Consider the following 17,688-nt stretch of genomic DNA (forward strand, 5'->3'; position numbering starts at 1 on the left):
TTAAACAAGTCTTTAATCCTATAAATCTATCAGGGACTTTTGCAGTTGAACGTGCTCACAGGATTCCCACCCGCCCCCTGCCTCCTGGAGCCCCATCTCGTCCCTTCATCTTTAAGGTCCTAAATTACAGAGACCGTGATGCTATTCTGGCTGCAGCTCGCCGTCTAAAGGACATTCTTTTTGATAATACCCGGATCTCTTTTTACCCGGACTTTTCTACAGAAGTGCAGAAGCAACGTAGACAGTTCACGGCGGTGAGAACCCGATTAAGAGAGAAGGGACTTGTCTATGCGATGATGTATCCGGCTCGGCTCAGAGTCCAGGAGGGTGAGCAGGTGAAGTTCTTTGCCACCCCTGAAGAAGCATCGGACTGGCTAGACCGCAGAGGCTGAGAGCCGTATATCTAATGTTTTGGGTGTCTCACCATGTGTTTCAGATGATCGTAAAATAACGGAGCTGAATGAGTGATGGTTGTGGCAACCTGCTGCATAGGTTCAGTTTTTAGGTTTACCTAGAGCAGTGGGGTTGAGAACGGGTTTGCTGTTCCCCTTTTTCTACTAAAGAGGCAAATGGGGGGAGGGTTTTTAGGCTTGGATATGTTGGGGTCATCTGGGCAGGGTGGGGGGGTTGCCTGATGTTACGGGCGTATTCAGGAGCTCTTGCTCTAATGTTTGGAAGTTGGTATGAATGTGTGAGTGTATGGCTTGGGTGGTGCAGTGACTTCTGGGATTATTGTCTCAATAGACCACCATAATGTCGGTTTGTCGGTTTGTCTCCTGGAATGTCAGGGGTCTCAATGACAAAATTAAACGATCTCTGGTCTTTAATTTTCTACGAAATCATAATCCTGACGTTCTGGTATTGCAGGAGACACATCTTCAGGGGCGAAAGCTTTTAGCGTTGAAGAGGCCCTGGGTAGGTTCAGCATACCATGCTGTATATAATTCTAGAGCCAGAGGTGTGTCGGTTCTGGTAGCGAAATCCCTCCCCTTCCGAGTGTGTTCTGTGCATACGGATACGATGGGGCGTTTTGTGATTCTCCATGTTGCAATCAGGGGCATTGATTATCTTGTGGTGGGCCTTTATGTCCCCCCCCCTTTTCGGAGGGATATGTTAGATGAGGTTATAAGAATGGTAGCATCTATGCCCCCGGTGCCTCTGATTGCCTTTGGAGATTACAACGCGACTCTGGACCAGTCGCTGGATTGTCTTCGCCCTAGTGATACCCATAATGAGGCGCTAAGCTCCTGGGCTGATGTATTTGATTTAACGGAGGGTTGGAGGTACTTACATCCGGGATTGCGCCAATATTCCTGCTACTCTGCTTCACATGTTACGCTCTCACGGATAGATTTAGTTTTCCTTAGTAGAGATCTATTGCCCTCTCTAGCGGTGGCTGATTACCTGCCACGAGGTATTTCTGATCATGCTCCTTTGTTAGTGGTTCTGAAACAACCCCTGGCACCGGTTGAGAGGATATGGAGACTCAATAGTAAATGGCTAGAGGTCCTGCCTGTTGTTTGGGCTGTACAGCAGGGTGTGAAGGACTATTGGGACTTCAATGAGGGCTCAACTAACCCGTTGATAGTGTGGGAAGCCTTCAAAGTTGTGATGAGGGGTACTCTGATTCATGCGATAGCTACATATAGGAAGGAGATGAGTGCAACAAGGACTAAGTTAGAGGGGGAAGTGGTAGAGAGAGAACAGGCTTTCATTACAAGTCCGGATGGAGAGGGTCGTAGATTATGGGATGAGGCTCAGAGGAAACTTAGTTTACACCTAACAGAATATACCCAGAAGAAGTTATTGTATCAAAGGCGTGTAATATTTGCTGATGGGGATAAGAATGGGAGTGCTTTGGCGTTCCTGGCCAGGACTGAGTCGCCTCAGACAGTGGTCCCACACATCACCTGCGGGGATGGCTCAAGGGTATATCGACCGGAGGACATATGTGAGCAATTTGCTCAATTTTATGCGGACCTTTATAGTTCCAAAATTGTGATGTCCCCGGATGAGATCCGATCTTTCCTTCAGAACATCCCCCTTACACCATTGGCTAGGGCAGACAGTAAGTTTTTAGAGGCAGCTATTGATGTGGAAGAGATTAAAGCTGCGATCGGTGATATGGCAGTAGGGAAATCACCTGGTCCGGATGGGTTCCCAGTGGAATGGTACAGATTAGATGTTGAGTTGCACTCTACACGTCTACTGAATCTTTTCAATTACGCATATGACTCCGGTGGGTTGCCATTATCCTTTGGAGAGGCTACCATCGTGGTAATTCATAAAGCTGGGAAGTCTCCGGACCACTGTGCATCATATAGACCTATTTCCCTACTGAACACTGATGCCAAGATCTTAGCTAAAATCTTGGCCAAGAGGCTTAGTAGGGTAGTCTTATCCATTATTGACCCTGACCAATCTGGCTTTATGCCCGGGAAAACAACTGATATCAACCGTAGGAGGTTATTTACGAACTTGCAGGTCAGACATGATAATGCGGGGTCAAGGGTCCTGGCATCTCTCGATAATGAGAAAGCCTTTGACTCGGTAGAGTGGCACTTTATTTGGGAGACAATGTCCCGCCTTGGCTTCCCTCCCTCCTTCATTCAATGGGTCCAATTATTGTATCAGGCGCCTACAGCGCGCATCAGAGTAAATGGCTCTCTTTCCCGACCATTTAAATTATACAGAGGTACAAGGCAGGGTTGTCCCCTGTCCCCGTTGTTGTTCGCTCTGATAATGGAACCTCTTACTCAATTGATTAATAATAGCTCCTTGATAGAGGGGTGGACGATAGCTGGGATACAAGAGAAAGTTTCGCTATACGCGGATGACCTGTTGGTGTACTTAGCTGACCCTGGCCCCTCCTTAGAAACCTTGCTAGACGTGGTGAATGGATATGGTAGGTATTCAGGATTACGAGTGAACTGGGCTAAATCGAGTTTATGTATAGTGGACATGGAGGAAGGGATAGATATCTCTCCGGTATCCCCCTTGAAGGTGGTAGACAGCTTTCTTTATTTGGGGATTCACATACATAGAGACCCTCGGCAATTCTGCCATCTGAATCTGAGGCCCACTATGGAATATGTCACACGCAAGTTGGAAGCATGGGAAAATCTCCCCTTGACCTTAATAGGCAGGATCAACATTTTCAAAATGGTGCTGCTACCGAAACTGTTATATGTATATAGAGTGGCTCCAGTGAGGGTCCCGAAGTCCCATTTTGATGTCATAGATAAAGTTATGTCCCGATTCCTATGGTGTCATCGGAACCCTAGGATAGCAAGGAAGACGTTGAAGGCCTCCTACTTGCAGGGAGGTTTGCAACTTCCTGACTTATATGTCTATTATATAGCGACACGCCTGATGTATGCTTCCTGGTGGATTAGAGCAGATTCCAATAATCCGGCGGTGGTGCTGGAAGCTGCGTTAGTTGGTTCGTATGAAGCTCTAACAAACTTGGTTTACAGGGGAGGTGGAACTTTGATGAGTGGGAGATACACAGAAGCTATGGTGACGGTCATAGAAGCTTGGGCGAAGTTTGTGAATACACATATGGATACTCAAGCAGGGGATATCTGGTCTCCGTATATCCCACTATGGCGTAACAGGCATCTCCCTGAGCTTTTACACTTACCAGATTTTGAATTTTGGCCTAGGAAGGGGCTTAAATATTTGACGCAGTTATTCCAGGATGGGGTCTTTCTCTCCTTTGAGGGTTTGCGGTCGGATTTCCTGTTACCTCGGACGAGTTTTTACCGGTTCCTCCAACTGAGACACGCGTGTGAGAAACAGTTCCACTCCTTGTCCTTAAGCTTGGAGTGTGGTCCTCTGGAATCGGTAGCTAGGAGGAAACAACCATATAAACCAATTTCTTCCTTTTATGGTGAAATCATTAAGATGCAGGACTCTCCTATCCAGCGATCATTTGTTAAATGGTCGGCGGATATCCCAGATTTGGAGGACTCTCATTTGGAGGAATGGCGTCTGGGGTGGAGGAAGTCTGTCGTGAGCTCTCGAGATCAACTCATTCAGGTCAAATGGATGCATAGGGTATATCTGACTCCGGTGCGTCTATATCAGATGCGGCAGATACCAAATCCTGGATGCGACAGGTGTGGAAGTGACAGAGGATCCTTTTTCCACATGGTTTGGTCGTGTCCGTCTTTACAGATTTATTGGAAGGGGGTGTGTAATTGCATTAATGTTAAACTGGGTCTACCAGGGATCTGTGATCCTATTGTTTGTGTTATGGGGCTAGTTGCTGATGCGACTCCTTCCAAATATTGTAGAATACTGCTACGACTCTTAATGTTCTATGGTAGGAAGAACATACTCTTGAACTGGAAACCTCCCAAGTGTCCCACGGTAAACCAATGGGTACAACTTATTAACAATGATCTTCAGATGTACAAGTTGACCTATGAAGCAAGAGGGACCCCTGGTCGGTTTGACAAAATCTGGGGTATATGGGTGCAGGCGGAGGGTACAGTTTGAGGTCCATTACTGGTTGGGACTGTGTCACCCAAGTGTGTGTTTGTGTGTGCGGATGTGAGTAAGTGTGTGCAGACCTCTATTTCCCTTCCTTTTTTGCGACAACAAGAATGTTTTGTAACTAAATACATTTATGTCTCTTACTGTCGTATGTTATGACATTGATGGAATTGTCTGGTCTTGCTTACGTGTGTGACTGTTTTGCAGAATTGTTTTTTCCCTATGGGATTGTAGTATTACCTTGAAAATGTTAAATAAACGCTATTAAAAAAAAAGAAATATATAAAGAAATCTTGACTGTGTGTCTCAGGAGTTCAGACGTGCTCCCTTCCTCTTCCAGTTCAACCTTGCTCCCTTTCTCCTCTTTTACACAGTTATGTGTTTGGCTGTGAGACAACTGGCTGGAGCAGCAGCCTCCCGACAGTGTCCTGTCTGCATTAGGACAAAAATATTTGTCAAGCCTCGCTCCTTTGCATTCCAATATCCTGAAGATGAAACAGATCCCTGTTCTTTGCAGATTTTTCTGCTTCAAGATCATGCAGAAAATCCTGCACACTGACTGACGAACAGTGAGGACATGATTATTTGCTGATTTGATGATTCATTTACCAGTTTTAGTGTTCCTTTAAAAGGTATTCTGGTCCCCAAAAAGGTATCATCCAACCAATAGATACGTGATAAATGTTTGATTGGTGGTAGTTTTTTATTTTGACTTCTGCCTATTGCTAGAGCATGACTCTGGCCCCCAGGGGCGTAGCTAAAGTCTCATGGGCCCTGGTGTGAGAGTTCAGCTTAGGCCCCTCTTCCCTCAGTGGCCAGGGGCAGGGAAGCACATAGCCTTTGTGCTGCCTGAGGCAGAAATTTAAATGGCACCCTTCCCCCTACATGCCAAATTCTTGACCTAACCCCTTTCCTCCAGCCAGAGGTGTAACTTGACCAACATGCACTTTCTATAATAATATAACAAAATAATAGCAAAAACAGGTGCACTCTGCGGTCTTACTAAACCCTCAAACTGATTTTAAAATTAAGAGATTAGCCAACATGTCCTACGGTGTAGGACATGTCTGAGCCCGAGCACCGCGCCAAGGTTTCTCAAGTAGCTCGGGACCTAACACTCACCTACCTGTGCCATGTGGGCAATACCAGGGGCCAGTGGGCAAATTACAGGAGCATGAGGCCGACTCACAAACAACTCACCAGTTACCTCCAGCATGTAACCATGCTAGCAATGGGAGGAGGGAGCAGTCTGCGAGTCCCACTCAAGACTGGCTGATATGGCCCAGGCCTCACAGGTGCACCTAAATGTAGCCTGTAGATGGAAAGCAGGCACATTTAAATTGGAGTTTATACAACTCCAGGAATCTCTATATATACAAACTGAAAAGAATGGCGTGGTATTAAACAGGCCGGAAGTGCTCAAACCCACATGCAGTTGTGCATATATATGCAGGGGAGCAAATCCTGCACTTGTGGCCCGTTGCTAATGACGATCCCCAGCCAAAATGCATACAGTGGAGGATGCCCGCAGCGAACCACAAGTACCACAATAGACATCCTACACAAGATAGCAATTATGTGGATGTGATAATCAATATAACAATATAACAAAATAATAGCAAAGACAGGTGCACTCTGCGGTCTATAATACCAGTGTCTTCTCATGCACCACAAGGGTCTCTGGGCCCCCTCAGGCTCCTGGGCCTGGTAGCGACCGCTACCTCTGCACCCCCTATAGTTATGCCCCTGCTGGCCCCCTGTTTTTCCCAGCTGCATGACTGCAGCAGGGAGTTTAAGTAGAGCTGTGGTCGAGCACCATTCATGGGTGCCATATGTAACCTGCACTAGACCCCCCTGCAGTTAGATCCTAACTGATCTAACAATCATTACCTATCCAGTGGATAGGTGATAAATGTTTTAAACCAGATTACCCCTTTAAAAGTTGCTCTAAATATGTATTCCATATATCTCGTCCATAGATCAACTTGTAGCCATGTTGACAAGGTTAGCACTCAGTGACCGTATTTTAATAGATTTCCATATTGTAATTTTTTGTGAGATTTATAAAATCCACAAGAACCTTTTTAAGCCGCTTAGATTTGTTCTCAGTCAAATTGCAATATGGTAACATACTGTAAATTGCTCTTGTGTAATTTCCAAATGTAAAAAGCAATTCAATATGTAACAATGTTAAGGGTCTTCATTCATGTTGCTCATGTGGATTTCTGTACTGAAGTAATAAAGTTCTCCACCTATTTGGATGATAGATATAAAATGCAAAATGTACAATGATGTAAAATTTTTGAGCATGTTAAAGATAAAAACCTGTTTGTCATATACCACATATAAATGGCTGTAGAACAGGGGTGTAGCTAAAGGCTCATGGGCCCTGGTGCAAGGGTTCAGCTTGGGCCCCCTTCCCTCAGTGCTGTGTGGCCCTGGGCAGGGGAGCACATAGCCTACATGCTGCCTGAGGTAAAAATAGAAATGCCTCCCCCATCCCCACGACAAATTCTTGACCTAACCCCTTCCCTCCAGCCAGAGGTGTAACTTGACCAGCATGCACATCCCCTGCTGTAAAATATGTATGGGTGCATATTTCTAACAGTATATTTTTTTCCTCTAGGCATGGATTCGCCAAGGTCAGCCAAAGTCATTCTGGATTTCAGGATTCTTTTTTCCTCAAGGTTTTCTCACAGGTAATACACCTCTACATGGCTTAGTTTATATAGTGATAACACAGAGAGTAGAAATTTAGATTAAAGGGGTTGTCTGAGTTAAATTAAAACTTGGGCAGCCGCGGTAAATGGTGTCAAACACAAAAGAAGCGATATTTGCCCCTTCTCTCCCCTCTGTACTTCAATCCTGCACTGCTGATGTCATCTTCCTGGCTGCAGCGGTGACTTTCAGTGCACACAAGTCACAGTGCAGCCAATAGCTGGCCTCAGCAGTCATACTCGTATCTCCCCATTCATTGCTCCAATTGCTTTGCTAGATTCTCTTCAGGCTGGCGGCTCAGGGGGCATGTCTTTGTTCAGGGGGGTGTCCTTTCTGTTGCAGCTCTCTCCCTGTAACTGTCACAGCTTTAGAGCTAGTAGATAGGATGAAGGATGGAACTGAGCATGTGCGTCCACCTCAAAAAGCTAGACAGAGACATAAAGAGAAAAGCAAACAGCAGGTAACGCTATACAGATTTTATTGAAAAAAATCTGTGGCTATACTACACTTTCAGTTATATGCAAATAAAAAGTATTCAGACCCAGGCGTTGGTTTGAAAAGGTGGACTATTTTTTATGGGACAATCTATTTGATAGAGTTTGTAGGATGAGGATAACCCCTGTCTATTTCCCCTGTTAACCACCCTCTGTGTGCAAGAGTAGAGAGCCATTCGGTAACAGCTCATACGCTGGCAGACTTGTGCATGCATGAATTACATGGACAACTGCTCATCTAAAGGACCAGCATGTGATGCTACATTAACCCTGTAGTGACCACTTCCGGGTAAATTTATTACCTGAGGTGAAAGGAGTCAGCTCTAATTATATGGCTGTTTTAATAAGCACTTATGTTTCACGTGATATAACAGTTTTATTGCATCTTCTCTTAGAACTCTGCATTGTGTTATTTATCGGTTATTCCTTTTAGAAATGTATGAATAAATTGACAGCTGGATGTCATCATTTCCCCTATGAAAGGGGAGTGTGCCTAAGCACTCTCATTCTCAGAACATACCCCTTTTGTAATGGGGTAAGCTGTCAGCCGTACAATTTTTTCATAAATTTCTAGATGGAATAACAGAGGAAGAACAAAAAATAGAGCTGTAAAAAAGATGCCAAAAAATTGATAAGTAATGGGGACTGTAAGTATTCACTTAATCAATGTGTTAGGATAGCCAGAATTATAACATTTTGTGTGTCACTAAGGGGAACATTGAAGTTTACTTTATTCACTTATATTAATAATAGCAATTACTTACTTCAATATTCACACTACCCCAGACGAGAAAAGCTCCACAACAGGTATCATTATGTCAACTAAAATGTTACAGTAAAAAGGTCACTAAATCAAAGATATGAACACATTAGTGAAACTTCCTATGAAAAACCTAATTAGCTATCAGTAGGCTTGTTATGTTTAGTGAAGGACCTACGGTAACGGTTATCAGCTACCATATTTTGATATTTTCCACATTTCATGTGGACATTATCTCTACAGAATATAATACATACATCAAGGAAAATCACACTTACATTATTTACTTACATAAGGGATGACTGAACCTATGAATATACAGTGGATATAAAAAGTCTACACACCCCCTGTTAAAATGTCAGGTTTCTGTGATGTAAAAAAATGAGACAAAGATAAATCATTTTAGAACTTTTTCCACCTTTAATGTGACCTATAAAGTGTACAACTCAATTGAAAAACAAACTGAAATCTTTTAGGTAGAGGGAAGAAAAAATATAAAAATAAAATAATATGGTTGCATAAGTGTGCACACCCTTAAACTAATACTTTGTTGAAGCACCTTTTGATTTTATTACAGCGCTCAGTCTTTTGGGGTATGAGTCTATCAGCATGGCACATTTTGACTTGGCAAGATTTGCCCACTCTTCTTTGCAAAAACACTCCAAATCTGTCAGATTGCGAGGGCATCTCCTGTGCACAGCCCTCTTCAGATCACCCCACAGATTTTCAATCGGATTCAGGTCTGGGTTCTGGCTGGGCCATTCCAAAACTTTAATCTTCTTCTGGTGAAGCCATTCCTTTGGTGATTTGGATGTTTGCTTTGCGTCGTTGTCATGCTGAAAGATGAAGTTCCTCTTCATGTTAAGCTTTCTAGCAGAAGCCTGAAGGTTTTGTGCCAATATTGACTAGTATTTGGAACTGTTTATAATTTCCTCTAGCTTAACTAAGGCCCCAGGTCCAGCTGAAGAAAAACAGCCCCAAAGCATGATCCTGCCACCACTATGCTTCACTGTGGGTATGGTGTTCTTTTGGTTATGTGCAGTGTTGTTTTTGCACCAAACATATCTTTTGGAATTATGGCCAAAAAGTCCAACCTTGGTTTCATCAGACCATAACACCTTTTCCCACATGCTTTTGGGAGACTTCAGATGTGTTTTTGCAAAATGTAGCCTGGCTTGGATGTTTTTCTTCGTAAGAAAGGGCTTTCGTCTTGCCACTCTACCCCATAGCCCAGACATATGAAGAATACGGGAGATTGTTGTCATATGTACCACACAGCCAGTACTTGCCAGATATTCCTGCAGCTCCTTTAATGTTGCTGTAGGCCTCTTGGTAGCCTCCCAGACCAGTTTTCTTCTCGTCTTTTCATCAATTTTGGAGGGATGTCCAGTTCTTGGTAATGTCACTGTTGTGCCATATTTTCTCCACTTGATGATGACTGTCTTCACTGTGTTCCATGGTATATGTAATGTCTTGGAAATTCTCTTGTACCCTTCTCCTGACTGATACCTTTTAACAATGAGATCCCTCTGATGCTTCGGAAGCTCTCTGTGGACTATTGCTGTGGGATGTGACTAAGAAAATTTCAGGAAAGACCAACTAGAGCAGCTGAACTTTATTTGGGGTTAATCAGAGGCACTTTAATGATGGCAGGTGTATGCTGACTCCTATTTAACAGGATTTTGAATGTGATTGTTTAATTCTGAACACAGCTACATCCCCAGTTATAAGAGGGTGTGCACACTTATGCAACCACATTATTTTTATTTATTTTTAAATTCTTCCCTCCACCAAAGAAACAGTTTGTTTTTCAATTGAGTTGTACAGTTTATAGGTCACATTAAAGGTGGAAAAAGTTCTGAAATGATTTCTCTTTGTCTCATTCTTTTACAGCACAGAAACCTGACATTTTAACAGGGGTGTGTAGACTTTTTATATCCACTGTATATATCCTAGTATTAGCCTAATGAGACTTAAGGTAAATGATGTTGTGTACTGAGACTCACCTCATGTTATCCTATTGTTTTTCTGATGTGTTTCGGTAGGCTGACGTTGGTAGAGTGACATCTTTCTCCTGCCCATCTGTTATATAGGACAATCCGTCTAAATATAGTATTATAAAAATATACTAACTTTACTCTTAAATATCGTATCAATATCATCTTAGAATTTAAATGATGGGTGACTTTATAAATATCATACTACGATGGTAATGGTCTTGAATGACTCTTGATCTTGAGTTTCATCAGGTCATGAAGTGCATTCAGAGCTTCTGCAGGTTTCCTGTTAGCAGTCCAGATATAGGTTCTCTCTGCACCCCTCGGCTGTGTCAATCTCTGGTAGTCACAAAATAGCTTAAGAATTGTATTGCTCCACAGTATAATTTATTACAGGGACTTATCTAAGCTGCTGCAGATGTTTCGTCAGAAATGACTGCAACCTTTCTCTGACATCCATGCTATTAGGCTTCACCTGTAACTTTTTTCCTCATTTCTAGTCTCACGTCATCTCCTGCCCTTTAATCCCATTCATCCCCATCTCATTGCTGAGCTCTTCTCTCTTTTCATCCCTGTTTGTTTTACCTACCTCTTTGTATTGACAGCTTCCTTTTCTCAATCTGTATTATCAGTAAAGAAAAAGCTCTTTCCAGCTACTGGCTTTGGTTGCTTCTCCAATAACAGATACATTGTGAACTTTCCAACAATCCCACTTATAATTACTTATTGGATCTGATCAAATTATTACTCAAGTTTTTCTTTAGCTAATCTCTGCTAGGATCACTCTTATCCCACATCTCTCCTTCTGTTTTTCTCCATGTTAACCTACTGTCTTGGACAACTCATCTTTAATATTATTATTATTTTTTTATCGGCATGCACCATTAATTATAAATATATGAAAAGGGTTTACATCCATTGTATAATCCGAAAACAAGCCAAATAAATATAAACTGAGAGACAGGCTGGTACAGAAGAGGAAAAAGACCCTGCCTGCAGGGGCTTACAATCCACAAGGGAAGAAGACAGTAGGTGTGGGTAGAAGCTACTCAGATGATATGTTAAAGGGGTTGTCTCCCTTCAGCAAATGGCATTTATCATGTAGACAAAATTAATACAAGCCACTTACTAATCTTTACAAAGGAAAAAACTGCAGCGCTCATCTGTGTTGTTCTTGGGGTAGCATGGAAAAGGCCATGCACCAATTTGAGAAAAATAGCTGTGAAATCCAGCTTCCCGTAAAAAGATAAACTTTATTTACTTGCGGTAAAATCCAGACATCATTTGCATGTACAGTCCATTCTCATGTACAGTCTACGCGTTTCGGACCCTTGTATACCGGTCCTTCATCATGACATGACATGTATACAAGGGTCCGAAACGCGTAGACTGTACATGAGAATGGACTGTACATGCAAATGATGTCTGGATTTTAACGCAAGTAAATAAAGTTTATCTTTTTATGGGAAGCTGGATTTCACTGCTATTTTTCTCAAAAAAGCCATTTACTAATGTATTGTTATTATCCACTTTGCTTTATTTGCTATCCATCACATTATACACTTATTGTTTCCATGGTTACAACCACCCTTCAATCCAGCATCGGTGGCTGTGCTTGCACATTATATGAAAAAGTGTCGGCCTAAGTGCGCTCTTATGGTCCCGATTACCAGACAGGCCAGTGCTTTTTTCTATAGTGTGCAAGCAAGGCCACAGATTCTGGATTACAGGGTGGTCATAACCATGCAAATGAGCAGTGTATAATGTGATGGAAAAATGAATCCAGCCAGCAAAGAAAGCAATATGGATAATAACAATACATTAGTAAGTGTCTTGTATTAACCTTCTCTACATGATAAATGCCATTTACTGAAGTGAGACAACCCCTTTAACGGAAGAAGTATTATTGTAAATTGTAAGCTTTCCTGAATACTGTAGGAGGGGTTTCAGGTTGCTTTTGAAAGTTTGGATTGTGGGAGAGAAGTCTCATGTGTTAGGGTAGCAAGTTCCAGAGTATGAAGGATGCCTAAGAGAAAACTTGGAGATGATAGTATGAGAAACAATTAGGCGGAGAGCAAAGAAAAAAGTCTTGGAAGGAGATTAGGTAAAAGATGTATGAAAGGGGACAGGTTGTAGACTGCCTTGTATGTCACTGTTTATATTTGTACCTTAATTTGCTGGGCGATGGGGAGCAAGTGAAGGGGTTGATAGAGGGGAGAGGTGGTTTTCATATGGTTTTCAGTATCATTTTTCATATTCGGATATAACCAATTCTACTGTTGTCCTACTATTTTATGTCCTTCTCATTTCACAATTCATGGCCTCAAACCTAATATGTATAAGATATAACATGTGATTTTTTTTCTCAACCACAACTTTATTTCCCAGTCACTATTTGTGTCATAATCACCCAACTAAACCCTAATCCTCTTGCCTCTTGCTTTAGGATTGGCACTTGTCATATCCATTACTGCACCTGTCAATGAACAGACCAAACCTTGCCATACATTTTGGATAGTTGTTGGCAGAATATTTGATTCTTCCTGACTCAACTGTAATCATGCACACTTGGATTAAACCATTGCCAGATACTTCTGGCAGCAGCTTATGCCCTGTGGGATAAAGGTTTTGTTTTGTTCCTCCAACATCTGCTGTTGGGGAGTTGAGTGATCCCCCATACACAGACAGTTCAGCTGACTTTTTTTCTTTGGCCAGCTGTACACTTCTGTAATCTATCTTTTACATCAGTGTTTCACAGCTCCAGTAAAGTGCCCTCAACAGGTCATTATTTCAGGATATCTCATAGAGAGAAAATCTATGACACTTCCTGATGGACTAATGCTCATCGCGTCACCTGTATAATACAAAAACTCCAGAAAACTTGACTTGTTGGGGGTAGTTGAAGAGTGTAATTGAGAAACACTGTCCTGCATTGTCTCTCGACCTATCCACCTCTCCTTGTACTCATCCACATTTCCAAAGGATGAATGTCATTAGCTAAAATTTATCTTTTAATACTTAAGTCAATCTCTTAACTAAAATGAGAGACTTTACTAACCATATACATATGTTTTAGGGGTTCTTCAGAATCACGCCAGGAAATATAACTTGCCAATAGATGAACTTAGCTTCCACTACAGTGTTCTTCCATGTTATCGAGACCAAGCAGCTGTCATTGAAGCAATAAAAAACATGAAGTTCGGAGAAGAGTTGCCCATGGATAAAGAGGTACAGTTTATTATTGTTTCTTGAAATTTTGTACCCTAGTCAAATTGATCAAATCCTTATTTGCTGATGGAAGACATTGCAAAGTCAAGTGACAGATGGTCTGTTCTGAACAGCACATTTCTATCAGCTGTGATATACAACACAATGCAGCCTGTCTAAACTTATAAGCACATCATCATTGATAATTTTTTAATTTTGTTTGGCTTGAATATTAACTTGAATTACGTTTTCAGTATGATTCACCCTACTTCACGTTAATAAATGATTCATAAATTTGGCTTTTGACTCGGAGGATCATCTAAGTATGTTGTTTTCCTTTATACGTCATTGAGGGTAATGGTCTACTAGGATGAATTGGATGAATTATTTTAATAGCTGTATTTTTCAAAATATTATAAAATTGGTCTACACATTTATTATTTTCATTCTCAGAAATAAAATGAAATGCTATAAAGGATGTGTTCAGTAAATTAAAATGCTTTTCCGAGATGTGGGGCTCTGTCACCCGAGATCCCTGGTGATTAGCTATTTGAGAAGGCACTGGCGCTCTTGTGAGCGCCACAGCCTACTTCGTGTTCACCATGCACAGTGCCGTACATTGTACAGCGGCTGTGCTTGGTAACAGAGCTCAGCCCTATTCACTTCAATGGGGCTGAGCTGTACTTTGACCACATGACCGATGCACATGTCTTCACTCGGTCTAGGGAAAGCAACCTAGAAGGCCGCGGCGCTAATCCCTCAGACTCCCACCAATCCAGAGGATAGGTCATCTATTAACATCTTGGAAAAACCCCTTTAAGCTTGCATTTTGTTTTGTGGTGTCATGGATATTTTTTTCAAAATGCAGCATATTCTAGCTATGGTGTTTTTTTTGTGTGTTTCCCATGGACTTCTCTACAGAACTTCAAGAACACTACAAACTTGTACATAATATTTCAAATAATATCACAAAAAGTGTACATAATATTTCAAAACAAAAAACACCAGGAAAAACATATAGGGTCATTTATCAAACTGGTGTAAAGTAGAACTGGCTTGGTTGCCCAGAGCAACCAATCAGATTCCACCTTTCCTTTTTGACAGCTCCTTTGAAAAATGAAAGGTGGAATCTGATTGGTTGCTATGGGCAACCAAGCCAGTTCTACTTTACACCAGTTTGATAAATGACCCCAATCTTTTTTTTTCGAGTTAATTACCATGATGAGTATCAATTACCCATGTCACTGAGCATTGAAAAAGCATAAAGTGCTAATCTTTAAGATATGATTTTTCATTTGTGGTGATGGATCCTCTTTAAGATTCAGAGAAACAAACAAGAGTCTCATGAACAGAATCCTAAATAAAGTCAGAACAGGAATATTCCTAACAAGTTCAAACCCAAAATCTCAGCTGTTTGAAGAGGCCACAGCACTCGTTCGAGCACTCGTCGGTGTTTGCTTGCATGCCATGTAGCTTGTAGCAGTGGGGCAGTGTACTGTAATCACAGCTACCTCTTCCATTTAAGTGACACTAGACGGCCTTTTCAAACAGCTGATTGGCAGGGGTGCTGGGAGTTAGAGCCCAGCCAATCTGACATTGATGACCCATCCTGAGGATAGCTCATCAATAGCTGACACTGGACAACCCCTTTAATATATCAGGTATGACACTTCATTGTAAGGTATATATTTTTATGATTACAAGGTATGCCGAGATCTTCATTAATTATTAGGTATTCTATTCTACAGTAATTAATGAATAGACAACAAATTAGAAATCATATTCTTTTCCAGTTACCTACTCCTGAAGATGGCGTGTTTGTGCATGGGATGTTCATGGATGCCAGTCGCTGGGATGATGAAAAAATGGTGATAGAAGATGCATTGCCTAGGCAGATGAATTCAATGTTGCCTGTCGTACACTTTGAGCCCCGACGGAATTATCATCCCAGTCCTAAGTTATACCAAGCACCTCTTTATAAAACTGGAGCCAGGGCTGGCACACTATCCACCACAGGTAATGCTAAAATCACATGACAACCTATGTAATTTGGTTTCTTTGTGCAGGTAATTGTCCAGTTGTTACTATACAACATTTACAATACTAATCATTATTAAAGGGGTTATCCACTTTCTCATACAGCCCCCCCATGTGCCGGGCCCCTCACAGGTAATATACTTACCCCGCTCCCTGCGCCGCTCCTGGTCCTCGCACCGCCACTGCTGCTTCTCCCTGTACACAGATGAAAATATCTGGTGTTGGGGGGGAGCAGCCAATGGCAGGCGGGGACTAGCCTCCCTAGCATCGCAGGTAACGCTAGGGAGGCTCCCCCCGTCCCCGCCTGCCATTGGCTGCTCCCCCCCGACACTGCATGTTTTCATCAGTGTATAGGGAGAAGCAGCAGCGGCAGTGCTGGGACCAGGAGCGGCGCAGGGAGTGGGGTAAATATATTTCCTGTGAGGGGCCCGGCACATGGAATGTTTGAGAAATTGGATAACCCCTTTAAAGCTCATATGTGGTCATCCAAGCTGGAAAAGGGTATAGGTTCAGTAAAGAATGTGTCTCCTCCTGATCTTCACTTGCTGGTTTTATCACCCTTAGAGGTTTTTGAGTAGTACAATATTGATGACCTTTCCTCAGGACACCCCGCCGATTAGCTGTTTCGAAACGCTGCGGTGCTCCGATGAGCTCTGTGGCTTTCTTGCAGCATACCGAGCACAGTGCCATAAATTGGATATGGCCATGATTAGTATTGCAACCCAGGCACTTTCTTTTGAATGGGACTCAGCTGCATGTAGTCCATGTGACAAGAAAGAGTCCACGGCGCTCACCAAAGCACTGAGGCCTCTTCAAACAGCTGATTGTGGGTATTGTGGGAGTCACACCCCCATGGATGAGACACTGATGACTTATCCTGAGGATAGGTCATCAATATTTTACTTCCAGAAAAAAAACCTTTAATCATGGGTGTAACTATAGCCATAGCAGCCATAGCTATGGTGCTCAGAGGTTGAGGGAACACAATCAGGTGCAAGAACATTGTACCTGTTTGTGGAAAATAACAATATGGTGACTTTTTGCTATAATGTGTGTTTTCTGATATATAGTTCTATTATATCTACCTTTTATTATTGCTACTTATGTTGCTGTTTTAATTTTCTTACAGTAGGTGGTAGGGGCCCCATCATATTTTGCGATGGGGCAATATGAATTATAGTTATGCCCCTGTCCATTTGTTGATACCCTACCTAACAATCACCAGGGCAGAACTAATGGCATGCAGTATATTCCCTACTAACCAGCAGCTAGCAAGGCAAGATTAGACACAATCAACAATAAGTGGCATTGGCTTGGTGATGTCCCTCGCTTCCACAGTCAGTATTACAATTCTACACTGGTTTCCCTTTTTCTTAGCAAAATGAGTACTGGTAATCGCCTATATTGGTCATTGCCATAAGACTTGTTTACAGCTTTTTTTTTGTGTTTCTTTTTTCATAGTTTGTCTTATGTTTATTCTTATCTACTCCTATTTTGTTTTTCCAGGTCACTCCACTAACTTTGTGGTTACAGTGTTTCTACCTTCAGAAAGACCCAGCGATTATTGGATATCAAAGGGCGCAGCATTGCTTTGTCAGCTAAATGACTAATTTCTAAGCCAAATAAATATACGTCTTTACATGTAATGTGCCAAATCAAGCTGTATATGTTGATAAAATATGTTGATAAAATATCTGCTTAACGTGACTGTGATTTTCCTTTGTTTCTTGGGAACATGGCTGTACTGGAAAATACACAGTGGGGGAGATTTATTGTGAGTGGAATTTTGAAAGTCAGTTTTGCAGGAGTCTGCATTGCCATAATTTGCACCAAATTTAATAAATGTTGCAGGATTGTTGACTACTTTGGTGCATCTTTAAGTCTTATACTTCTGTCTTGAGATGTTACTCCACTTTCTACGCCTCCCTTTTACTGGAGTAAAATTGGGACAATTTTTTTTGACATTTAAAATTAC

The 17,688-nt window shown here is 42.0% G+C and overlaps 1 protein-coding gene across 1 annotated transcript in view; it reads left to right on the top strand.

Annotated features, from left to right (window-relative positions):
* Positions 1-17,472, top strand: part of DNAH6 (dynein axonemal heavy chain 6) — a 381,291-nt gene extending 363,819 nt beyond the window's left edge. Inside the window, exons 74-77 of the mRNA XM_040418030.1 lie at positions 7,127-7,199; positions 13,546-13,697; positions 15,470-15,692; positions 17,220-17,472. Of these exons, the coding sequence (XP_040273964.1) occupies positions 7,127-7,199; positions 13,546-13,697; positions 15,470-15,692; positions 17,220-17,323 (552 nt within the window). The 3' untranslated portion in view covers positions 17,324-17,472. The remainder of the gene's footprint in view (positions 1-7,126; positions 7,200-13,545; positions 13,698-15,469; positions 15,693-17,219) is intronic.
* The last annotated feature ends 216 nt before the right edge of the window (positions 17,473-17,688 follow it).

Source organism: Bufo bufo, chromosome 2 (genome assembly GCF_905171765.1).
Source record: "Bufo bufo chromosome 2, aBufBuf1.1, whole genome shotgun sequence".
Classification (NCBI taxonomy): Eukaryota; Metazoa; Chordata; class Amphibia; order Anura; family Bufonidae; genus Bufo; species Bufo bufo.